The sequence below is a fragment of the Saimiri boliviensis genome, chromosome 6, assembly GCF_048565385.1.
Source record: "Saimiri boliviensis isolate mSaiBol1 chromosome 6, mSaiBol1.pri, whole genome shotgun sequence".
In the NCBI taxonomy this organism is placed as follows: Eukaryota; Metazoa; Chordata; class Mammalia; order Primates; family Cebidae; genus Saimiri; species Saimiri boliviensis.
Genome location: NC_133454.1, coordinates 43910784 through 43936887, shown reverse-complemented (window position 1 = coordinate 43936887; position 26104 = coordinate 43910784). Strand labels below are relative to the sequence as shown.

Here is a 26104-nt window from a genome sequence, read left to right as displayed (position 1 = left end):
GGGAGCACCTCTGCAGCCTCAGCGGCCCAAGAAGGCACCCTTTTCCCACAGGCTCAGAATTGCCTATTTCTACTGCCTAACCTCTTCCTTCTCCAATGCCCACTCCCAATTTCAGAGCAAAGTTTAGGCTGACCCTGCATGCTGTCAGGACCTGGCAGGGTGTGTGCATGCTAGGGGCAGTGCCGACACACCTGCCCCATGCTGCCTCGGTTTGCTCCAGACTTTGAGCGCTGATGAGCATGGGATGGAGGCCAAGGGTAGGGATAAGGCCATGTCAGCATGGGCCTGCTTGTTGACATGAACAGCCTAAGCACTGTAGGCACCTTGGATGGCAGGTTGATAGCAATAGGAGGCAGACGGGCTCCTGGGTTGAAAGAAGTGGGCACCTGATGAAACCCTACTTTCAAGCCAGGGATGGCTAAAGCCTGGGGGCCAGACTTTAGATCTGTGGCCCAGAGTGAGAATTTATGGTGCTTTTTTGGGCCCACCCATGGCTGCCCATGGACCAGCTAGCACACACTTCCTCCTTTCTGAAGCCCATAAAAACCCCAGACTCAGCCAGACTCCAGAGAGACATTGGGACTACCAGCTGTGGGAAGGAGCTATGCACTGCAGGTCTTCTCTCCACTGAGAGCTGGACACCCTTGGGATGACCTGCGTGCAGAAAGAAGCTACTTGCTGTGGGTCTCCTCTCCACTGAGAACTGAACACTCGTCAGGATGACTTGCGTGCAGAAAGGAGCTTCCCACTGTAGGTATCCTCTCCACTGAGAGCTGGATACTTGTGGGGATGACCTGCCTGCAGAAAGAAGCTACCCACTGCAGGTCTCCTGAGGGCTGTTCTGTCACTTAGTGAAGTTACTCTCTGCCTTGCTAACCTTCCAGTTGACTGTATATACCTCATTCTTCCTGAACACATGCTAATAACGTGGGACCCACTGAAAGGGGGGACTGAAACAGGACTGAAACATGCCCCCTCGCTCACCACATTGCAGACAATGAGAAGAAGAGAAGAGCTGAAGCCTTTTGGGGAGCCCAGACTTAGGAGCTCCCCAAACCAGGGCTGTGACACCCTCTTTGGGGCTCTGGGGTTCTTGATGTCTCTAAGCTTCAGGGTGCCACCACATTCCCCAGTGCCCACAGTGGAAGCCATTATGGTATTCCCGATCTGGCTGCAACCTCTCAGGGAACCAGCACCTGGATTTGTCTACCCCCACTGCAGCCAGCATGCCTGGTGTGTGCAGCGGCCAGACCCCATGCTCACTCATACACCCCTCACTGCTGCACACCTGGCTCACCCCTAGCAGGCATGGGATCTGGCCCAGTAGCATGAGCTGAGCACAGCCTACTGGGCCAAGAGAACAAAACAAGCCCAGCACGCCCTAGCAAAACTCAGGCAAAGGCACCACCAGCCACAGGTTTTGAGCTGGAAAAGCGACGCCCTGAGGATCCTGTGACAATAACATATAGTTGGATCATGTTTTTAAGGCCATATAACTTACACCTTCATACATTATATGCCTGTATTGTGTGTACAGTTATCTTTTTAAAGGGGAAGAAAGATTACATACAACAAACATTTACACTATTTTGTTTGTTTGTTTGGAGACAGAGTCTTGCTCTCGCCCAGGGTGGAAAGCAGTGGCATGATCTCACCTCACTGCAGCCTCTGCCTTCCCACTTCAAGAGATCCTCATGCCTCAGTTTCCTAAGTAGCTGAGATTACAGACAACTGACACTACGCCTGGTTAATTTTTTTGTATCTTTGATAGAGTTAGGGTTTTGCTGTGTTGGCCAGGTTGGTCTCGAACTCCTAGCCTCAAGCAGTCCACCCACCTGAACCTCTAAAAACTGCTGGGATTACAGGCATGAGCCACCACACCTAGCCTAGATTGCTTTATATTATGTTGTCAAGTAACTCTCCAGTGTCATCTCATTTTAGCCTGAAGGAGTCCCCCTTTAGTATTTCTTACAGGGAAAATCTGCTAGCAACAAATTCTTTTTCATCTGATAACATAAAATTTTTTAAAAATTTAGAGTTTTGCTAGATATAGAATTCTTCTTTGAGGCTGGGCATGGTGGCTCACTTCTGTAATCCCAGCACTTCATGGGGGCCAAGCTGGGAGGATCACTTGAGGCCAGGAATTGAAGACCAACCTAGGCAGCATATAGTAAGATACCATCTCTATTAAAATTTTTTTCTTTTAATTAGCCAGGCATAGTTGTGAGTTCCTGTCATCCCAGCTACCTGGGAGGCTGAGGTGGGAGGATTGCTTGAACCCCAGAATTTGAAGCTACAGTGAGCTATGATGATGCCACTGCTCTCCAGCCTGGGCAACAGAGTGAGACCCTATCTCAAAAGAAAAAAATTCTTGGTTGACGTTTTTTTTGTTTGTTTGTTTTTTGTTTTTGCTATCAGATCTTGTATCTCTTTTCCTTCATCAATAAAAGTAAACATCAGGTCTTTGAATATCATCTCGCTACTTCTGGTTGCTGATGAGAAATCAACTGTCAAACTTACTGAGAAACCCTGGTATGTTACGAGTTGTTTCTCTTGCTGCTTTCACGATTTTGTCTTTTCAGTTTGATTATGGTCTGTCTAGGTATGGATCTCTTTTAGTTTATCCAACTTAGAGACTGTTGAGATATCTTGATGTGTAGATTAAGTTTTCCCTCAAATTTACAAGGTTTTGGACATTATTTCTTCAGATATTCTTTCTGGCACTCTGTCCTTCTAAGATTTCCATTATGCTTATGTTGGTACACTTGAGGGTGTCCCTCAGGTCTCTTAGACTATTCACTTTTCATCATTCTGGTTTTCTTTCCATTCCTCAGATCAAAGGACGTTAGATTCTCTGTCTCCTTCCTGCCATCCGCAATACAGCAAATGATAGAGGGGTGTTTTTCAGCTTGTTTGTGTTACAGCTTGTTCAGTCACGCTGCTCTACTCTGGCTTGCACCTCTTGGGTTCGCCTGGCCCTGCTACTGCTTCCTGTCATGTGGGGCAGCTTCCCAGTGCTGCCCAGAAGGCGGGAGGGCTACAGTGTTACAGCTCCTTTCCCACCCGCCATTCAGCAGGTTCCGGGCTCTCATCCTGCCTCGGAGAAAAATGAGGTGACACGGACACCAGAGATTGAGCAAGGTGGAAAGGATTTTATTGAGCAACAGAACAGCTCTCAACACAAGAGGGGACCTGAAATAGATAACCCTCTGTGTGATAGGGGGCCCAAAGGTGGGTATTCCCCACGTGTGGCTGAGTTCAGGGTTTCTTTCTGTGGACTCAGAATGGAGAATGCATGTTTTATGGTCTATGGGCAGGCCTGGAAAAAGAATCACTGGATTGGCCTTAGGCATCAAGGAAGTTCTCATTCCAGTTGTAGACTCTGCCCGGAACTGGCATCTAGTTTTCAGGCTTCAGGGTATCTTTGACTTGAATGTTGGGTTTCACCAAGGACCCATCCGTGCCTGCCTGTGAATTTGTCTCCTACTGTTAATCAGTCCTCCCTCTGAAGAGGTACATCTAACTGCCATTAGGATAAGGATTATGACCACAATTACTGCTTCATGCTGACAGCAGTGCTGTTTTGGGAAGGAAAAAAAAAAAAAAAAAAAGCCTCCCCTTAGAAGACAGCAGTCCTGCCACATTATGTGGGGTATAAATGGTTTCGTTATTCCCCATGGTTACCTTAGTGGCCTTTGGTACCGGCAAGATTACTGCTGTGACTGTTACTGGCTATCTTCTAGCTACCGAATTAAACTCTTTGCTTAGGTAGCCTACAGGTTGCTGGGCTGGACCTTGGGCCTGAGTTATAACTCGTTGGGCCATTATCTTTCTTTGTGATAAATAAAGATTTCATGTCTTCCCTATGGGAAGACTAAGAGCTGGTGCCTCAAGAAAGGCTTGTTTCAGTTGGTCAGAGGCTCTTTTAGCCTCTGGTTCCCAAATTAGGGAGTGAGTTTTAGTTGCCTGAGTCTCCTTTATTATGTGATATAAGAGGGACAACCTATTTCACCATATCCAGGTATCCATAGTCTGCAGAATCCTGTTAACTCCAAGAATCTTCTCAGTTGCTTGAGGGTTTTGGGGAGAGGAACGCCCTCAAGTTCCCCTGTCCCCTCTAACAAGACTAGACCTAGGTACTTCACTGAAATCTGACAGAGCTGAGCCTTAGATTTTGAGACCTTATATCTTCTGTTAGCCAGAAAATTAAGACAAGCCTCTCTCTCCTCCTGAGACTTCCTCGATTGGGGCATAAAGGAGAATGTCATCTATGTATTTTAAAACTTTCACCTGCGGATAAAGTAACTCAGATCTTTTGACAGCACTTGCCCAAACAGCTGGGGGCTATCTTGGAATTCCTGCAGTAACACCGTCCAGATTAGCTGGGTGGTCTGGTTGGATGGATTGTTGAATGCAAACAAGTTGGGGTGTAATGGTATGCAGAAAAAGACATTTTTTAGATTCAGGACTGTGAACCATTTAGTTTCCTCAGGTATTTGAGTTAGTAGGGTATAGGGATTGGGAACCACCATATATATTGGAACCCCAGCCTCATTAATGAGGCGGATGTCCTGGACCAGTCTCTTTTCTTCACTAGGTTTTTGTAACTCCAGTGTCAGAGTATTACAAGGGCTGTTGCAGGGTTTGTGGAAGGCCTGCATCCTCGAACTATCAGTGATGGTTTCTAGTCCTTTGCTAACTTCTGGTTTTATGGTATATTGTCTCTTGTTAAGGAAGGAGGTAGGATCCTTAAGGTGGATCCAGACTGGTATGGCAGTTGTGGCATCACCAGTTTTCCTTTGAGTTGCCCAAACTTCTGGGTTAATATCAGTGTGCACTTGGGTGAGACAGAGTCTGTCCTGGAGCCATAAGGATGGTGGGTCGTATACCAGCTTAAATAGCCCTGCCTAGCAGAGGAGTTGGGCTTCCAGGCATGATTTTAAAGTCATGGGTAAGTAAGAGGTCTCCTCAACTATATATAACTTAGGGATTGTGAAAAATAACAGGTTAAAAGCTTTCCTGAGACGTCCCTCACAGTCATACTAAGAAAAGAGGGGAGGCCTGGCCTAGTAAGTTGCCTCCCAAGAGAAAAACAAAACAATCTCTTGCCTGTAATCCCAGAACTTTGGAAGACGAAGGCAGGGTGATCACGAGGTCAAGAGATCGAGACCATCCTGACCAACGTGGTGAAACCCCATCTCTACTAAAAATACAAAAAATTAGCTGGGCATGGTGGTACGCACCTGTAGTCCCAACCACTCGGGAGGCCGAGGTAGGAGAATCGCTTGAACCAGGGAGTCTGAAGTTGCAGTGAGCTAAGATCGTACCACTGCATTCTAGCCTGGTGACAGAATGAGACTCTGTCTCAAAAAGTACAAAAAAATCAGTCTCTTGCATAGGAAAGCTCCCTGTATTCACAGGACTGTGCCAACTCCTGACATGGTGTGTGGCTGGTGGGGAGGGGGGAGGGCGGAGAACAGCTTAAATGCAGGCGTGGGTATATGCCTGTGGGAAATGGCCTCTTGCCCAATGCAGATGGGTGTCTTCCACAGGGGAAAGAAAACTCTCAATTATTACATTCTTCTTGCTTCTAAGAATAGACAAAAACCAAGTTGTTGTGAATTACACTCCTGGTGACTAAGTGAAATGCTCATTCTACCCAGTAATATTGTCACTGTGATTTGCAGCAACACCCATAACGTTGTTTATAAAGAAGAGATAGGAGCCACAAAATAGACAAAGAAAATGCTATAGGAAAGTCTGATGGTCTCGACTGACACCCAAACAGGCTGTCTGGGATTGGGGCCAGTCCAGGCGCCTTTAAGTAACACTGAGGTGTAGCCTCAGCCAGATACCTTAGGTTGTCACAGGACCTTATTCCAATCCCATGCAATGGCTAGACCTCTGTGAAGGGAGACTGGATTGAAACAAAGCCAACATTCCCAGTATCCGAGGGTGATGGCAGAGGCTTGACACAGTCTTCTCCAGCAAGCCTGTCCTCTGCAGCTGCGCCATTTCCTCTTAACTGGTTGACAAGCCTGGTGTTTCATCTAGTTTTGGAAAATAATGTGAAAGCAAGATGCCTCAGAAATTAAAGTGTAAGAGGCCTGTTCTTAACCTCCCACAGATCCTAGACAGGCCCCCAGAAATGACACAGGATTCTTTCAGTGCCACTGTGCCAGCCGGCAGTCTTCATGGCCTGTGGCGCACCTACCTGGGCTCACTCACCTCTGGGCTCATTGCTGGGCTCTCTATGCCCACTTAGCACAGCAGACTGCCTTTGGCCCGGATTCCATGCCCACTGTGGCTCTGCATTCAGCCCACAGCTGGTGCAGGTGTGCCATGACCATCTTCCAACTTGGGCACCCGTGTCCGGCTGAGGGTGATACTGCAGCACCCTAAATCTTGGAGATGCCAACAGCCAAAGAGCCCCAGAGGGTGTTATGGCTATTGCCCAAGGAGTCTTGAAGTCTGAGCCCCCAACAATCATTACAGCTCACTCTCCTTCCCGCTGCTCACAGCATGGCAAACAGAGGTGGTAGGGATGCATGTTTCAACTCGTTCATGTTGCAGCTTGTTCTGTCCCCCCACCCTGCTTCGGTCTGTGGCTCCTGGGCTGGCTTAGCCCCATTGCCACTACCTGTCATATTGGGTGGCTGCCCAGTGTCAGCAGAGGGCTGGAGGGCTGCAGTGTTAGAGCTCCTTTCACACCCACTGTTCTGTGGGTTCTGGGCTTTTGTCCTGCATTTAATAAGAGTGAGGTTATGTGGACACTGGAGAGTGAGCAAGGCGGAAAAGGGTTTTATTGAATGACAGAACAGCTCTCAACAAGACAGGGGTCCTGACATGGGTAGACCTTCATGTGAAAGAGGATTCCAAAGGCAGGTAGTCCCCATGTGTGACTGAGTCCTTGGTTATGGGCTCAGAATGGGAGAGTGCATGCTGATTGGTCCATCGGTAGACCTGAAAAAAGCACCATTCGGTTGGCGGAAAGGTATTGAGGAAGTTCTCACTCAGGTCATGGACTCTACCCTGAACTGGCTTTCAGGCTTCAGACTGTCTTTGGCTTGAAGGTTGTCAGGTTTCACCAGGGACCTGCCCCTGTCTGCTTGCAAGTTTGTCTCCTGCTGCTAGCAACTGTATTTCTTTATTTATATTTCTATTTGGTGAGACATTGTTCTCATAATTTCTTAGACATGATTTCCTTTAGTTTTTTCAACTTATTTTAAAATATCTCATTTAAAGTCTTTTTTTTTTTTTTTTTTTTGAGACGGAGTTTCGCTCTTGTTACCCAGGCTGGAGTGCAATGGCGCGATCTCGGCTTACCACAACCTCCGCCTCCCGGGTTCAGGCAATTCTTCTGCCTCTGCCTCCTGAGTAGCTGGGATTATAGGCACGCGCCACCATGCCCAGCTAATTTTTTGTATTTTTAGTAGAGACGGGGTTTCACCATGTTGACCGGGATGGTCTCGATCTCTCGACCTCGTGATCCACCCGCCTCAGCCTCCCAAAATGCTGGGATTACAGGCTTGAGCCACCGCACCCGGCTCATTTAAAGTCTTAAGTCTAATGTCTGTACTTCCTTGGGCAGAATTTTGGTTTTCTTACTCTCTATGAGCCATACTTTCTTATTTATTTGCATATCTCATAAATTTTTGTGAAAAATTGGATGTTTTAAATAATACAGTGTGACAGCTCTTGGAGTTCGATTCTCCTTCTTCCATGTTTGTTGTTGTCTTAGCTGTTGCTGTTTGTCTAGTGAGTTTGTTGAACTAATTTTATGAGGTCTATATTCTTTGAAAGTTGATATTCTGATTGGATGATGATTTCCTTAACTACTGAGAGCAAATGAATATCCCATTATTTGCCAAGGGGGTCTGTGTGTGCACTGGGGCATGCTTTAGTTCAGGCAAGCAATTGACCCACTCTGCCTTAGCCTTCACTTTTTAAGGTTAAGGTTCTTGTTGGAATTGCTGAATGATTCCCAAAAGGCATAAAATAAGAACCAAAGGAGTTCCTGTCTCAACTTTCATGCAGAGTAGGTCTTCTGTTCATTCTTTCTCTAAATCATTTGGCAAATAAGTATACAAATACATAGCATTGTTGTGAGAACATGGTTTTCTGATAATCCAGTAAGTCATTTTATACCATCAACTGACCTGGTCAATATGGAAGTTATGCAGTAGAGGAACATAGTTATTTATAATTGATTTATTGGTTCTCCTGTAAGTACTACTTGTGAAGTAGTTATCCTTTGTTAAATACCTTATTTTACTAGTTTAGCTAGAATTGTTTCCTGTGAAAGGGCCACCTATTCTATGAATTATACTTTGTATTGCAGCACAACCTGGTTTTTCTGTACAAGACTGCCAAACACTAGAGCATTCCACCGAAGGTTCCAGTTGTGATATCGGTACATACTATAGCATTTTCAATAGCAGTTTTAACCAGAAGTACAGAATTTAGTATAAGTACCTAAACTTTTATTTTTTATTTAGGTTACCTACAGCAAGAAAACCTCATTTCTACCTGCCAAACTTTTATTTTGGAAAGTTCAGATTTAAAAGAATATGCAGAACACTGTACAGATGAAGGGTTTATTCCAGCCTGCTTACTGGTGAGTTATTTTTTCCTTAAGGGAAATATTTCATCGACACAAGAGACTAAATATACATAGTCATAAAATCAGCTCATCCACCCAAAAAAAAAAAAATTGAAATTGGCAAAAAATTGATGGTTTATATTCATGTATGACTGGTAAGACCCAAAGGCCAGCTGTTCTTTTTACAAATTTATTTCAGAACTATTAAATGAATGACAACTTTGAGAATTAGTTTCGAAATGACACCCTCATTTCTGATCAGTTTCACTGCTGCTGTCTCCAAGCTTCTTTTTTTTTTTCCCCCCTTTTCTTTACTTTCTGGATTTTATCTGGCACTCCTTTCAGACAAATACGAAACAGATATCTTGGTATATTATTGTCATCTCTTTTGGTAAATATCACTAAACCAACGAACCATAATTTGGTACATAGTGGATACGTTCCAGAACTACATTATTTCACATGGTGTTTGTCATTTTATTTTAAACATGACTCCTTAAAGACTATCAAAGATAGCGTGAATGCTTAGGAAACTGAAAATAATACAAAACTAAAGTTAAGTAAGGTCATAGAATACAGAGTATACAAAAATCCATTATATTCTCTATACCTGTAATGAACAATTGAAATTTGAAAATTTTTTTTAAATTCTCATTTATAATAGCAGCAAACAAAATGCTTAGAGATAATCTAACCAAATAAGTGTGAAATCTATATGCTCAAAATTGCCTGAAAGAAATCTGAGACCTGAATAAAAGGAGAATTGTACTGTTTGCATAGATTGAGAGACTCAATATTGTTAAGATGTTATTTCCTCCCAATTTAATTAAAGATTTTTCACAGTCAAAATGCCTGCAAGCATTTTTATAGATAACATAAAGCATTTTTTTTTTTTTTTTTTTTTTTTTTTTTGAGATGGAGTTTCGCTCGTTACCCAGGCTGGAGTGCAATGGCGCGATCTCAGCTCACCGCAACCTCCGCCTCCTGGGCTCAGGCAATTCTCCTGCCTCAGCCTCCTAAGTAGCTGGGATTACAGGCATGCACCACCATGCCCAGCTAACTTTTTGTACTTTTAGTAGAGACGGGGTTTCACCTTGTTGACCAGGATGGTCTTGATCTCTCGACCTCGTGATCCACCCGCCTCGGCCTCCCAAAGTGCTGGGATTACAGGCTTGAGCCACCGCACCCGGCACATGAAGCATTTTTATAGATAACACGAAAATTCCAGATTTTTTTTTTTTTTTTTTTTTTTTGAGACGGAGTTTCGATCTTGTTACCCAGGCTGGAGTGCAATGGCGCGATCTCGGCTCACCACAACCTCCGCCTCCTGGGCTCAGGCAATTCTCCTGCCTCAGCCTCCTGAGTAGCTGGGACTACAGGCACGTGCCACCATGCCCAGCTAATTTTTTGTATTTTTAGAGACGGGGTTTCACTATGTTGACCAGGATGGTCTCGATCTCTTGACCTCGTGATCCACCTGCCTCAGCCTCCCAAAGTGCTGGGATTACAGGCTTGAGCCACCGCGCCTGGCTGAAAATTCCAAATTTTAAATGGAAAAGGAACTAGAATAGCCTAGCTTCTGAAAAAGAACAAGTTGGAGGATTCACATTACCAGATTTCAAGACTTACTAAAAAAAATTATAATAAACAAGACTAAGGGGCATTTTTGATACTTTTGGCACATAGATCAATGGAACCAAATGCAAAGTCCAGACAGAGACCCACACATCTGATTTTGACAAAGGTCTAAAGGCTATTTTTGCAGAAAGGATAGTCTTATCAACAAATGGTGCTGGTACAATTAGACATCCACATACAGAAAAAGAACCTCTACAAGTACCTCATAACTTATGCAAAAATTAAGCAAAATGGATCAGAATGTAGAACATAGGACCGTAAGACTTCTAAATGAAACATAAGAAGAAAATTGGGCAAAGTTGGATTTGACAGTTTTGCTGAGACCAGTGCAGTCATAGAGACCCCAAACCAGGCGGCGCTAAAGGAATCAAGAAACAGACACAGGCCAGGTGCAGTGGCTTATACCTGTAATCCCAGCACTTTGGGATGCCAAGGCAGGAGGATTACATGGTCAGGTAATTGAGACCATCCTGGCCAACATGGTGAAAGCCTGTCTCTACTAAAATACAAAAAATTAGCCGGGAGTGGTGGTGTGCACCTATAGTCACAGCTACTCAGGAGGCTGAGGCAGGGGAATCACTTGAACCCGGGAGGCAGAGGTCATAGTGAGCAAAGATCCCACCACTGCACTCCAGCCTGGGCGACAAGAGCAAAACTCCATCTCAAAAAATAAAAATAAAAAAAGACACAGGTAGAGTGCAAAAGGTGGGACATCAGAGGGCTTCAGCATTCCCAGCTGAGAGCGTCAGAGTTTGACCCATATGTTTATTGACAGCAAGCAAGCAAGTGATAATCATCATTACTGCAGTTTATAGATTAATTGAAAGCATTCTTCATAGGGAACAAAGAATTCTTTGCTAGTGGCAAGAAACAGGCTCTGATGCATTTATCTACTACAACTGGAACATGTTGTTAGGGCACCACCGGTCGTTCCTGGTATTATTTGTGGTTCTGGAATGCCTTTAAGCAGTCTTCTGCCCTGGATGGGTCAAGTATTTCTTTCTCTCACTTCAGTAAACCAACAGCCTCCAGCAATGTGAGTCACTGCCATCAGGAGTATGTTACAGTCCTGTAGACACTTTGTGGCCAGTTTCTTTAAGGCCTGTTTATGACAGGCTTCAGGCCTGTTCCCAGCATGTCCCCCTTTTTGATTTTGCAAAGCAATAAAGGCAAGGGCAGCTTTGTCATGGAAGATTTTCCAGTTTGGCATGTGGCACAAACAAAATGAGAAAATGTATCTACACATACATGCATATAAGCTAATTTTTCAAAAGAGGGGACATAGATGACATCCATTTGCCAAAGACAGTTTGGTTCCGATCAATGGGGGTTAACACCCCCGGTAAAGGACAGAGAATGAATCATTTGACAGGTTGGACATTGTTAATGGCTTTAGCCTCTTTTCAAGTAATATTACACCTTTGTCTAAGACCAGACGCATTTACATGAATCAAAGTGTGAAAGTGTTTAGCATTTAACAATGCTATAGCAACCAAGCAATCAGCCATTTGATTCCCTCCAGTTAAAGGTCCTGGAAGAGGTGTGTACGTTCTAATGTGAGTGATGTAAAAGGGTACATTCTATTCCTAACTGCGGTTTGTAACTGGGAAATAAAGTCATCAGTTGTTCATCTGTATTAAATCGAAGCTGAACATTTTCAATTAATTGTGTGGAAAAACCATGTATGAAGAATTAGAAATTAACAGGCATGTCGAAAGCATTTAAGACTTCAGTTACAGCTACAAGGTCTGTTTTTTGGGCTGGAGTATATGGTGTCTGAAAAATTTTAGTTTTTTGGCCCAGAATAAGAAGCTTTATCATTGCTAGATCCATCTGTGAAAGCGTTTTCAGCACCTTCATTTGGTTTGGATTTAGTTATTTTAGGGAGAATCCAATTAGTTCCAAAAATTGAAATAATTTTGTTTTTGGAAAGTGATTATCAAGAACACCCATGAAAATCAGCTAACTGGGTTTGCCAAGTAGACTGTTTATAAAAGTCTGTTGTATTTGAGCCTTTGGAAGAGGGATGATAATTTTTCCAGGGTCATATCCATGTAATTTAACAACTCGAGTTCTCCCATTTCCTATCAGAGTAGCAATTTGATCCAAATAAGGAATCAGAGTCTGTGAATTTGTACGAGGAAGAAAAAGCCATTTTACCAAGTCTTGCTCTTAGACAATAACACCAGTAGGTGAATGCTGAGTTAGAAAAATCAGTAAGTCTAGAGTCTTTTTTGGATCTATTCAATTTATTTGAGCCTTAGGCACTTGCTTCTCAATCAGCTGTAACTCTGCCTCAGCCTCCTTTATTAATTGCCAAGGGCTACAGAGACTAGGATCTCCTCTAAGGATAGAAAATAGGTTACTCATGGCATAGGTAGGAATGCCTAGAGCAGGTCATATCTAATTAATGTCCCCTAGTAATTTTTGAAAGTCATTTAATGTTTTTAATTGATCCCTGTGTATGGTTTCTTTTTGTGGCACAAGGGTAGTGTTATTCACTAAGGTCACCAAGTAAGAGTAAGGAGGAGTAGTCTGAATTTTGTCAGGAGCTATAATTAAACTAGGACAAGAAATTGAATTTTGCAAGTGATCATAACATTGGAGTAATACTTTCTGAGTCGGAGCAGCACAAAGTATATCATCCATATAATGAATAATATAACACTGAAAATTCCTGTCTGGTGGGCTCAACTTGACCCATGTAAGTTTGACAAATTGTAGGACTGTTTAACATTCCTTGTGGTGACACTTTCCAGTGATATATTTTACAGATTTTTGATTATTTATAGAATAAATAATGAACACAAATCGCTAACAGTCCTTTTCTGCCAAAGGAATTGTAAAGAAACAGTCCTTCAAATCAATAACAATTAGTGGCCAGTTTTTTGGAATCATAGCAGGAGAAGTATATAATGCCCCCATACATTGTATAACTGAATTAATGACTCTAAGATCTGTCAGCGTTCTCCATTTTTGTAATTTTTTCTTGATAACCAAGACTGGAGAATTCCAGGAGGAAAATGTTGGAGCTATATGTCATTTTTCTAATTGTTCAGTAACTAAGTCCTTTAAAGCCTCCAGTTTCTCTTTACTTAGTGGCCATTGTTCTATCCAAATTTGCTTGTTTGTTAACCATTTTAGAGGTATGACTTCTGGAGGCTTAACAGTGGCCACCATCAAAAATGGTGTTCTAGACCCTGACGAGAATTCTGTCCTTCCACTTTAAGTGGCTCCTTTAACCCTTGTAAATTTTTTCCTCATCCCATGCCAGGCACATACTCCATCTCTTGCATCGTATGCTGACTTTGTTGGCTATATAATTGTTCTGGAATTAACACTTGTGCTCCCCATTGCTGTAATATATCTCTTCCCCATACGTTTATAGGTACAGAAGTTACAATTCGTTGAATAGTCCCAGATTGTCCATTGGGTCCTTTACAATACAAAATATAACTGTTGATATATTTCGGGGGCTTTGCCAACTCTAACTATGTTAAATTGAGCGTGTTGAATTGGCCATGCCGATGGCCAGTGCTGTAGAGAAATGATTGAAATGTCTGCTCTTGTATCTACCAATCCTTTAAATTTCTTTTCCTGAATAGTTATTTTACAGGTAGAACATTTATCAACAATTTTATTTATCCAGTAAGCTGCTTTGCCTTGTTTATTTGCGCTTCCAAATCCTCCTATTCAGATAGTTTCACTTTTTCCCATTTCCACATTTGGTACAATCAGGAGCTGTGCTATACGTTCTTCTGCCTCTGCTTTCCAGGGAACAGAAGTAGACAGAACAATTCGAATTTCCCCATCGTAATCTGAATCAGTGACTTCTGTTTGTACTTGTACTCCTTTTAAATTTAAGCTAGACCTACCTAGAAGTAATCCTATCATCCCCACTGGCAAGGGTCCACAGACTCCTGTTGGCATTTTTTGCAGGGGTCCCCAGGCAGAAGGCTCACAGCTTTTGTGCCACATAAATCTACTGTGGCACTACCTGCTGTGGCAGGGGACAGGCTTGTACAGGGAGTGGCCTGAGTCAGAAATGCCCCAGTTTGGAATGGGGCCAAGAACGGGCCCCTCCTGGTGTTTCTCAGAATCAAGTTTCCATCTTTATCAAACTTAGAGTGATACTAGCCCAGTGTTTTCCTTTTCTGCATTTTGGACATATTTCAGGCTCAGTAATTTTCTTTTTTCCCCTAACTGGCAACCTGACTTGCTGATTTTTTCTATATTCTTTTTTAGTATGACTGTGCTTCCCACCATTAAAACAAGCTCCAGGAAACAGAGTACTTCCTTCACTCACTTTCAGTTCTGCCATTGCCTGGGCCAGTAAAGTGCCTTATGTAGATTATCTCCAATATCATCACAAGCTTTAGCATGGTCAACCAAATGTGCTTTTCTTCTAATGGGTGGCAAGGCAGCTTGACACTCAGGATTGACATTATCAAAAGCTAATAACTGCAATACTATATCCTGAGCAGCCAAATCTGCAGTCACCTTTTTCAGAGACTCCTGTAATCTGAATATAAAATCTGTGTAAGTTTCTTTTGGCCCCTGCTTAACCGCACTGAAAGAAGGGTATTGTTCTCCTCCTGAAGGGATTTTTTTTCCCAAGCTCTACTGCACACTCCTCTAAGCCGCTCTTTGGCATCATCCTGCATGACCACTTGTTCACCTAAACTAGCCCAGCCACCAACCCCCAAAAGTTGGTCTGCAGTTATATTAATTTGAGGTTGGGCCTGGGCGTTGCGAGCAGCCTGAATGGAAGCTTCATCTGACCACCAAGTTTTAAATTCTAAGAACTGAGTAGAAGTTCTTACAAGCTCGAATAGGAGTTCAGACAAGCTCGAGTAAGAGCATCCCAGTCAGCAGGAATCACCCGACTGGAGACAGCAACATTCTTTGACAGTCCCATTACAAAAGAAGAACCTGGTCCATATTGATTGATAGCTTGTTTAAATTCATTAAGTAATTTAAAAGGAAAAGGCTCAAACGTAGCCATAATATTTCCCTGTTGATCAGGTGGGTATAGTCTAACAGGGAACTGCCAAGCATCCATATTGCTCTCTCATCTGGCTTGTTGGATTCCTGCCTGAATAGAACTAAGAGCAATCGCTCAAGGGGTTGCTTGAGCAGTCAATGGGGCAACTACTTTTTGCCCATTGTTCTTCAGAAAAGAAAGATTCAGAGGATCAGGCCACTTCTTTAAAATAGTGAGTGGGGGCAGAGAGGCAGGGACAAACCACTCCCTCCTTTGCCATTTTAGCTGGCAAGCAAACCTGCTGTGTCACCTCTTCTGGTACTTTGTTACACTCTTTCCTCCTCTGATTCCTCCTCCTTGTCATCTGTGTGGAAAGACGCCAAGGCGGAGCAAACTAAAGCCCATACTGACCAAACAGTTACAGAAATATCCTCAGCTCCTTCTTTATAAAGCAATGGAAGACAGAGAGAGCAACAGAAGAATGGAGTAAGAAAGCACAGATTCATTGTAAACAACTGGCAGTTCAAGTGGCTAGTATTAACTCCTTCTTTTTTGAGGAGCTGCCAAAGGAGACTCAAATAGGCCTCATGCCTGCTCAACCCTTGTCCCATTTGTTACCCTAACGTTTCTGAGCTCCCCTTCTTACCACAGGGATAGCTTTAAGAGTACTCGGTTGTCCTCCAGCTTAGTTCGACATTCTCCAGCCGTTGCTCCAGTGACCCTTCATACTGGGTTCAAGCCCCATGCTGGGCATCACTTGCCAAAACCAGCTCAGTCGTAGAGACCGCAATGCAGGCAGCACTGAAGGAATTAAACAGATACAGAGACAAAGTGCAAAAGGTGGGACATCTAGGGCTTCAGCATTCCCAGCTGAGAGCCTCAAACAGAGTTTGACCCACATACTTATTGACAGCAAGCAAGTGATAATCATCATTACTGCAGTTTATAGATTAACTGAAAGTATTCTTTGCAGGGAACAAAGCATTCTTTATTAGTGGCAAGAAACAGGCACTGACACATTTATCTACTGCCACTGGAACGTGTCATTAGGTTGCAGATTGCTCATGCTATTGTTTGTGATTATGGAATGCCTTTAAGCAGTCTTCCACCTTGAACGGGTCAGGTATTTCTTACAGATGGAACTCTTGTTTGTTGCTGGTAAGAATGCATAATCACACAGTTGCTTTGGAAAACAGTTTTGAGTTTTGCTTATATGATTAAGCATATACTCCCCTGTGTGACCCAACACTCATATTACCCAAATCAACTAGAAAATTTGTGTTCACACAAAAACCTACACTGGTGTTTGCTCATAGTGGTCAAAAACTGAAAACAGGGCAGGTGTGATAGCTCACACCTGTAATCCCAATCCCAGCACTTTGGGAGGCTGAGGCAGGAATATGGCTTGAGGCCAGGAGTTGAAGGCTACAGTGAGCTGTGAGCAGCCACTGTACTCCAGTGTGTGTGACAAAGCAAGACCCTGTCTCTAAAAAATAAAAAGTTTAAAAACTGCTGACAACCAAGATGTTTTTCAGAAAGTAACAAATAAACTCTGATATGTTCGTACAAAGCAGTACTACTACTCAGCAATAAAAAGCAACATGCTATTGATTCACCCAGTAACATGGATGAATATTAAATAAATCCTTCTAGTTTCTACTAAATTAATAATTCTGAACAAATAACAAATTGTAGATATTGGGAGCCAGATTTCTCACTGTGTAAGGAAGAAGATATAAATGAGCATAATAATGAAACCAGTGCTATTGGATTATAGTCTGCAATATTAATATGACACTGTGGTTATTTTAATATATATACAGATAGATACAGAAATATAAATGCTTGATATATGCATTCGTACATGTATGTATAGCTGTCTGCTGAGAGGGCCTAGAAGCAGTGATACTCAAGTAGCTATAATGTCCTAGTCAAACAGGCAAGATTCTTTAGAAGCTTGGATGCAAACTCAGTGACTAGTTTTGGTTTTGATTACCTGCTTCTTTACCCTTTCCTCATCAGCTACTCTGCAGTCAGATCATTTGTTAACTTGAATGGTGGAATATTTTTGTGATAAATTATTAGTCGTACTATACAATTTTAGTAATGTTTGATCTTTTCTTTTCAGTCCTTATTTGGAAAAAACTTGACAACAATTTTGAATGAATATGTAGCTATGAAAACAAAAGGTAAAAGTTCTGACTTAGAGGTTTTTGTTTTTGTTTTTGTTTTTTGCTGATGTCTACAATATTTATCTACTTGATTTAGTTAAAAATAATTTTTAAAGGTTATTAATGTCTCATTAAAGCCTTGAGGAAACGTGTCTCATTTGTGATGAGATAAATATTTCTAGGACATATCTAACTTGTTTGTGTTTATATTGTGTAAGATAAATTGCAACAGTCTTAACGTTAGTAAAAATAACCCAAAAAATTATCTTTTAAAAAGATGTAAAATAAAATTCTTACCTCTGCATTTACACTGATAAACAGACATCACTATGTGTTAAAAAGTTTTAAACTGACATTTTAATTTTAATTCTGTGTTGTGTAAGTCTGAACACAGAAGCCAGTCATAAACTTATTACCAGAATATAAAATTCTACTTGCCTAAATTAAGGATATTTTAGAGGAAATGTTTTGACTGCTTATTTTCTAATATTGATTATTTTCAATGGCCTACAACATTAACAAAACAGTCAGCATTAAAAAATTTATGTAAGATGATAACATAAAGGAAAAGAAGCTTGATATTGGCTATGTATAAGCATCGCGTGCTACATGCTTTTGTGTGTTTTTTTCTCCTTTAGTCTTTAGAATAACCCAGTGAGAGGTGTTGTTTAAAGCCATTTTTAAATGTGAAGAAATTGAGGATTAAATTTCTACACTTACAAGTAATTTGTATAACCTTTGTGATAATTATAAGACATATTAATTCTCTATCATATGTCATATGATATCAGATAGAACAAAGATCAAAAATTGTTGCTTCTCTTTTTTAATAAAATGGAGGTATAAAATTATTGGCTTAAAAAATGCTTCAGAGATTTTATAGGTGTCCATTTCTACTCATATTGTATCTGATACTCAGTGGCTTTAGAAGAGAAAGCAGCCTCCTTATAGCTTTGCAAGCTATTTTACAAAATAGATTTATTTCTCATTTCCCAACATACTGTCAATAATTGAGAGAGAAGCTTTTTGTGTGTCTTTGTTCAAAATGAATGATGAACTTTCTTCAACTGGGTTTAATAAAAACATTTCCTCTTATGATTTAGAAACATCAAATAATGTCCCAGCAATAATGTCATCTCTGTGGAAGAAATTGGATCATACCCTTTCTCAAATCAGGTAATAAGCTATTAGAATGTGCCTAATTATTTTGGAATGCAAATACACTTGGGGTTTAAATTTTCTTAAGACCTACACACTGTACTTATGTAACACTCATTCACATTTGAAATTACTTTAGAGGTTGTTGGTACTATAAATGTTATTGATTGATATAATTTGAAATAAGTAGCATACTTTTAATAAAATATTTACAAAGCTAAGATATATAGAAGTTTAATGACATTTCCAGGTTTCCATAGCAATTTAGAGGCGGACATATTGCTAGAATACAAATCACCTAATCCCAGGCCACTGCAAATTCCCTTAGGCAACTACCTCTTCATTATATATTCATAGGTCATTGAACCCGTGCCCACTTGGTTTCTTACCTTGTAAAGAAGCTTGAATAATAATGCTAATTCTGGAGTCTTCTGGTATAATTTTACGAAAATGTTGTATTTGACTTAGAATCTGTTATGAAAATTACAGTCTCTTAACCTTTCTTTCAGAGCTGTAAGTGATTACCCCCACATAACTTCAGCATGGGTTTCTTTTTCTTCCTCTGCTTAAACTGCTAAAATGGCTCCAAATGCTTTCTGCCTAACTCTGGACTGTATCTTATCTTTGTATTTCTCTTTCCTGACTCGAGTATTGTAGATGTTCTTGGCAGAGACTCACTTGACATATTTTTTATGATAATTGTACAGTGCCTGTGAGTTTATCAAGTACAAGGGTTGGCCACTCCAATTCATACTAAAAGAATTAACTTGTACTAGGCTGGGCTTGGTGGCTCACACCTGTAATCCCAACACTTTGGGAGGCCAAGGTGGGCAGATCACAAGGTCAGGAGATCAAGACCATCCTGGCTAACATGGTGAAACCGCCTCTCTACTAAAATACAAAAAATTAGCCTGGTGCGGTGGCACGCTCCTGTAGTCCCAGCTACTCGGGAGGCTGAGGCAGAAGAAGAGCAACACTGTCTCCCAAAAAAAACAGAGAAAGAATTAACTTGTACTGTGAATTTTTCCATGTTTGTTTGTGTCTTCTTTAGAGGTTCAATAAAATAATTTCATAGTCATAAATTTGATGTCCTCTGACAGGATGTCCTCTGACATCCTCTTGGAGATTCTGAAGTGTGTATTTATGGAGTCATGTGAAATCAGAATTTTTCTGTGGGAACTGATCTCTGTAATTATGAAAAATAGTATATACTTTGTATATAGCTCACTTAAATATATGTAGAGTTTCTAAAGTTAAATTATATTCCTTTTATTTTTTCAAGAGGCAGGGTCCCGCTCTGTTACTCAAGCTGGAGTGCAGTGGTGTGATTATAGCTCTTCTAGCCTTGAACTCCTGAGCTCAAAAGTTCCTCCCTCCTCAGCCTCCCAAGTACCGAGGACTACAGGCACATGCCACCTGGCTAATTTTTATCTTATTTTATGGAGACAGGGTCTTGCTGTGTTGCTCAAGCTGGTCATGAACTCTAGGCCTCAAGTGATCTTCTCACTTCAGCCTCGCAGTGTGCTGGGATTATACACATGAGCCAGCACACCCAGCCCAGATGGCATTCTTAACGTAATGTCAAAGCACTGAGTGCATATTGCATTGGGTAGAAACTTCTTAATTAAAATTATGTGTGTTGTGAGTGTGTCTGTATGCCACTATTTTTCTCCTAAAGCAAATCAGTTACCTACCCAAAAAATGTGTTTGTTTTTTTGTCTGAGAGAGATGTTTTGCCTTTTACCTCATAATTTACTTCAGGTCTGACTGTAACAATCATAGTGGATATTGGCAACAAAAATTTTTGGATGGATAACTACTTTGTTTTCTTTGTTAGGAGCATGCAAAGTTCCCCAAGGTTTGCTGGCAGTCAGAGAGGTTGGTATCCAACTTAAAACAATGTTCACAGTTACTTCAAACTTAAACTATCAGATGAACATTTTAATTAATAATACACGTGTGCTAAGTATATATTGTGCTTAAACTACTGTTTTTTTAAGTACAATATATCAAATACTTTTATCTAAAAATATTTTGTAAATACTCCCTACATTTCCCATTGACTCTCATGTAGAATGTTTTTTTCTTTCAGCCCTAGCAGCTGAAGGAAAGAATGTTTTAATTCTCATTTCATAAGTTTAGGTTTCTTAAATCATGGCAGTATTATCAATATTAGTTATTGCAGAACAAATATAATCTTGGATTTATAAAGCTGGAGTGTATTCATTTTAGTTTCTTCCGAAAGTCACATAAATTTAGTTGATATGTTTAGGATCCATTCTTCAATCTGTTGATGTAACATGTTAGATTATGTAATAGTATGCATCATACTGACTTTTTAAAATTCCCAGACTACTCTGACATTGAATTTGTTTTTTAAATGCTTATATGTTTCAGCACGAACAAGAACTGGGATTGCAGAAATCAAACGGCAGAGAAAGCTTGCATCTCAAACAGCTCCAGCCAGTGCAGAGTTGCTGACTTTACCTTACCTTTCAGGACAGTTTACCACTTCTTCCACAGGTACACAAGTTACTCGACAAAGTGGCCAAATTTCAAATCCATCGAGGTCATATTTCGTAGTGGTCAACCATTCACAGTCACAAGATACTGTAACCAGTAAGTTTACATTTTGTTCTCTTAAGTTTTCTTGTTAATCAAATCATATGAATGAGATAGTGTACTAATGTGTTTATATTTATTAGTATAAAACTATGCCCTCCCCCCCAAAAAAGATAGAGATTAAAGGTGGAGCAGACTTCTAGATTTGCTATAAACATATAAAATCTTTAAGGAATTTTAATCTAAGATTCTACCTTTCTACTCTAACTGAAGTCCAACCTTGAACTCTTTTCTCATTCTCAATTTTTGGCATTAAGAGAAAAGGACCCTATTGTATTTTATTTTAAATAGAATGTACATTATTTTTTTTTTTTTAACCTCCTTGCTTTTGTTGATGTCAGTCTGTCCTCGTGGAATGAGGAGTGCCTTTCCACTTCTCTATTTTTACATGTTAGAAATCCTACATGTGTCTGGCAGAACCTTCTAGTTAGGAATATCTTTAGAGAGTATGTGGTATATCTTATTTGTTGTATACTTGAAACTTGAATACACACAATAGTAAGGGACAAGAAGCTAGCTAATAACAGAGTTGGGATTATAATTCAGGATTTAGCACTCTTGGTTCACAAACCAATCATCTTTCTCTGCAGCTATAATTGATTGCTATTCATTAAGATCACTCTCATTTTTACCTTTTCTTTAAATCCTTTTCTACACCCAGAACACTTAGTTTATACTTTTTAGACTTTCTCCATTCTACCACGTTATTTTTTGTTGAGACTATACTGTACTTTGGATTTTACTGTAAAACCTTAAGGCATGAAGACTATATTAATCTTAATATCTTTTACCATACTTTACACATGATAGGAATTCATGTTAACTGAATTTAATAAAAAATAATAATCACGATTTAATGCTTCTTATCCTATTACAAGTTTAGAAAACTATTCAGTTTCTTTGGCTGACTGTTACGTTTTCTTGAAATACAGCTGGAGAAGCTTTAAACGTCATTCCTGGTGCTCAGGAAAAGAAAGCACATGCCAGTTTAATGTCTCCCGGTAGACGCAAAAGGTAATGCTTTTTAAAAGAGACAATTGCCCGTATCCATTAAAAAAAATTACATCAGGATACTTACATTGTGAATAAAGTAGTAAGATTACATTAAGTTCTAATCTACTGTTAGAACTATTCCAAAATACATTCCCTTTCTTCACATCCTAACCTGCCTAAAATTAGGTTGCATCTCTGAATTAATAGCATATCACTGTTCCATGGGAAATATGTTTATTCTATAATAGTATATAAAATAATGGTCTATCTTACAAATAATGTTATCTTAGATTTTTAGAAATCCATGTTATTTAATTGAATATAAATAATGCCATAATATTCTATGCTTCACACACATATAAAGTCCTAAATCATCTGATAGAATTTTTCCAGGTATAATCTTTGAGAAGAGTTTTTTTCTGTCTTACTTATCCTTTGTGTCTTTGTTTGAAGGATGTTTTAGAAAAGAGATAATAGTTTTTAAATGTTTTTTTCTAGTTTCTTAGCTGCCCAAGCCCTGGGTGTTTTTGTTAGGGTTCTTACTTTTGGTTGTCTCTCATTGAAGACTGACCTTAGCCTCCTTTATTGGAACCTTTTTCTCACTTCACCATATAAAATAACAAACAGCAATATCAATTTATTTATTGTTAGAGGCAGGGTCTTGCTCTCTTGCCGAGGCTGGAGTATAGTGGTGTGATCATAGCTTACTGTAGCCTCAAACTCTTGGGCTCAAAAGATCCTCCCACCTTAGCTTAATTTTATTTGTTTATTTTTTTTGAGACGGAGTCTTGCTCTGTCATCCAGGCTGGAGTGCAGTGGCACAATCTCAACTCACTGCAACCTCCGCCTCCTGGGTTCAGGCAGTTCTCCTGCCTCAGCCTCTGGAGTAGCTGGGATTACAGGCGCATGCCACCACACCCAGCTAATTTTTTGTATTTTTAGTAGAGACGGGTTTCACCAGGTTGGTCAGGGTGGTCTTGAAACTCTTGACCTCGTGATTCGCCTGCCTCAGCTTCCCAGAGTGCTGAGATTACAGGCATGAGCCACCATGCCTGGCCATTTTTTAATTTTTTGTAGGGATGAGGGTCTCACTTTGTTGTCTAGGCTGGTCTCAAACTCCTGGCGTCAAGTGATCTTCCCATCTCAGCCTCCCAAATTGCTGGGATTATAGATGTGAGCTACCATGCCCAACCATAAAAGAGCAATATTAATATTTAACATTTATAGGAACGTTGATTCTTTAAAATCTTTATATATACTTTTATTTCATTTCATTCTTTAGTAAACCCAGTGATGCAGTTGTTCTTGCTCATTATAAAGTGGGTGAGAGAGTCAGAGCTTACTATGCTTCAGACCATATAGGTGGTAAGTGGTAAAGCTAGACTTCAAACTCATTTTTTCTGAATCCGAGACTAATACTTTTTGTACCTTACTGCCCTTTGTTCCTACCACAAATAGAGAAAATACAGTTGACCTTGAACAACACGAATTTGAACTGCATGGGTCCATTTATACTCAAGTTTTTTTGAACCAAACACAGATTGAAAATTTCCTAGTAAAACCTACCTATATACAGCGTGCTGGATTTTTGAATACATGGTCTTTGTAGGGCAGATTGTGGGGCTTGAGTACATGTGGATTTTGGTATCCTTGGGGATCTTGAAACCAGCCCCCTGCAAATACAGGGACAACTGTGTCTATTCTCCTATGGTGATTTTAAAATTTATGTCTGTGTATGTATTTATTTTTAAGTCTGTTAAATATAGTAGGTTAAAAGAAAAGCTTTTAAAATGTGTTTCAGTGAATCTCAGAGAAAAAGTGCCATTTTGTCTGGCCCTCATTCAACGATACGGAATTTCCAGGATCCAAACGCATTTGCAGTAGAAAAAGTAAGTGACCCTACCAAACTTTGTAACTTGAAATATTCCTGAGTTTAAAAATACAGATATGTGCACAAATGTGTGTATATACATAACCGAAAAAGAAACTAGGGTAAGTTCATAGATACCTGTAAATACATTGTTGTTGTTGGATTGTTTAATAAAATACTGGCTGGATACAGTGGTACATGCCTGTAATCTCAGCACTTTGGGAAGCTGAGGCGGGCAGATTGCTTGAGCTCAGGAGTTTGAGACCAGCCTGAGCAACATGGTAAAACCCCATCTCTACAAAAAATACAAAAAATTAGCTGGGTGTGGTAGCATGCACATGTAGTTCCAGCTGCTTGGGAGACTGAGGTGGGAGAATCGCTTGAGCCTGGGAGTTCGAGGTTGCAGTGAGCCATGGTCATACACCACTATACTCAAACCTGGGTGACAGAGTGAGACTCTGTCCCAAAACAACAAAAAAAAACTGGCCGGGGAGTAATGGCTCATACCTGTAATCCCAGCACTTTGGGAGGCCAAGGCAAGTGGATCTCTTGAGGACAGGAATTCAAGACCAGCCTGGCCAACTGTCTCTACTAAAAATACAAAAATTAGCTGGGTGGGATGGTTCACACCCATAATCCCATCTACTACTCAAGAGGCTTAGGCATGAGAATCGCTTGAACCAGGAGGTGTGGGGGTTACAGTGAACTGAGATCACGCCGCTGTACTCCAGCCCAGACTACATAGCGACACTCTGTAAAACAAAATAGGGCACATACTGGAGTGCAATGATAAGCTGAAGAGTGTGGAACTGTGTAAGAAAGAGTTGGTGAAAGATCTGTGAAAACATTTGCAAATTGTAAAGTGTTGTATTCAGGTATTAATATGGAGGGAGCCACCACACTTCTGAGTTTCCATTTAGGATTATTAAAACTATCCAGCTCTTATTGGTTTGTTCTTTTCAAATAAATTATTAAATAACAGAATCCTCTTTATTGTCCTTTTGCTAACAGTGGTTTTCTTTTCTAGCAAATGGTTATTGAAAATGCACGAGAAAAAATACTAAGCAACAAATCTCTTCAAGAAAAGCTAGCAGAAAACATAAATAAATTTTTAACTAGGTAAGCTATATATGTGTATGTTTAAAATGCCTAACTGTTTTGCTTAATTTCATAACTATAATAAAGATTTTTCTTTCTTCATTACAGTGATAACAATATTGCCCAAGTACCTAAGCAAACAGATAACAACCCTACGGAGCCAGAGACTTCAATTGATGAATTCCTAGGACTTCCGGTATGGATGAGGGTGTGGGTGTATGTTACTCATAGTTAAGACTTAACGGTATTTTGGTTTCATTTCAAAACCATTGCCAACATAAAATGTTAAGATTTGCCATTTAATTAGAGTAAATGATTTACAGTAATAACATAAAACTTTTCTTCATTCATTGAATGTAATCTATTCCTGAAAAACATGTTGGATGGTGACTTAAAATAGAGTCTATATTGCATCCACAGTCATGAAATCCTAAGTATTTAATACTTAAAAAATTCATTAGTGGGTATATTTGTGTGTAATAAACAGCAATACAGTGTTCATATAAATTACATTTCTTCTACACTGCTACAAATTATATAATATTTTAAAGAAACAATGAAATGATATGTTACAGATGTATAATGGGGCCAGGCATAGTGGCTCAAGCCTGTAATCCCAGCACTTTGGGAGGCCGAAGAGGGCAGATCACTTGAGACCAGGAGTTCGAGACCAGCCAGGCCAACCTGGTGAAACCCCGTCTCTAATAAAAAATGGAAAAATTAGCTGGGCATCATGACACGTGCCTGAAATCCCAGCTGCCCGAGTGGCTGAACCAGGAGAATCGCTTGAACCCAGGAGGCAGTGAGCGGAGATGACACCACTGCTCTCCAGCCTGGGCAACAGAGCAAGACCTTGTCTCAAAAAAAAAGAAAAAAAGATATGTAATGAAATCAAGTAGTAGGTAACTAAATAAAATTAACAAGACTCTTTAAAAAAGAAAGATCACTAACCAAATGACAATTTGCCT

General features: G+C 40.5%; 1 protein-coding gene across 3 annotated transcripts in view; it reads left to right on the top strand.

Moving 5' to 3' along the window:
- NPAT (nuclear protein, coactivator of histone transcription) overlaps positions 1 to 26104 on the top strand; it is a 67608-nt gene that overhangs the window by 17194 nt on the left and 24310 nt on the right. For all 3 annotated transcript variants that reach the window (XM_074400534.1, XM_003923742.4, XM_074400535.1), the window contains 9 exons: positions 8499 to 8617; positions 17353 to 17413; positions 18499 to 18571; positions 20391 to 20431; positions 20951 to 21172; positions 22108 to 22189; positions 23970 to 24057; positions 25066 to 25157; positions 25245 to 25332. In XM_074400534.1, the coding sequence (XP_074256635.1) occupies positions 8499 to 8617; positions 17353 to 17413; positions 18499 to 18571; positions 20391 to 20431; positions 20951 to 21172; positions 22108 to 22189; positions 23970 to 24057; positions 25066 to 25157; positions 25245 to 25332 (866 nt within the window). The remainder of the gene's footprint in view (positions 1 to 8498; positions 8618 to 17352; positions 17414 to 18498; positions 18572 to 20390; positions 20432 to 20950; positions 21173 to 22107; positions 22190 to 23969; positions 24058 to 25065; positions 25158 to 25244; positions 25333 to 26104) is intronic.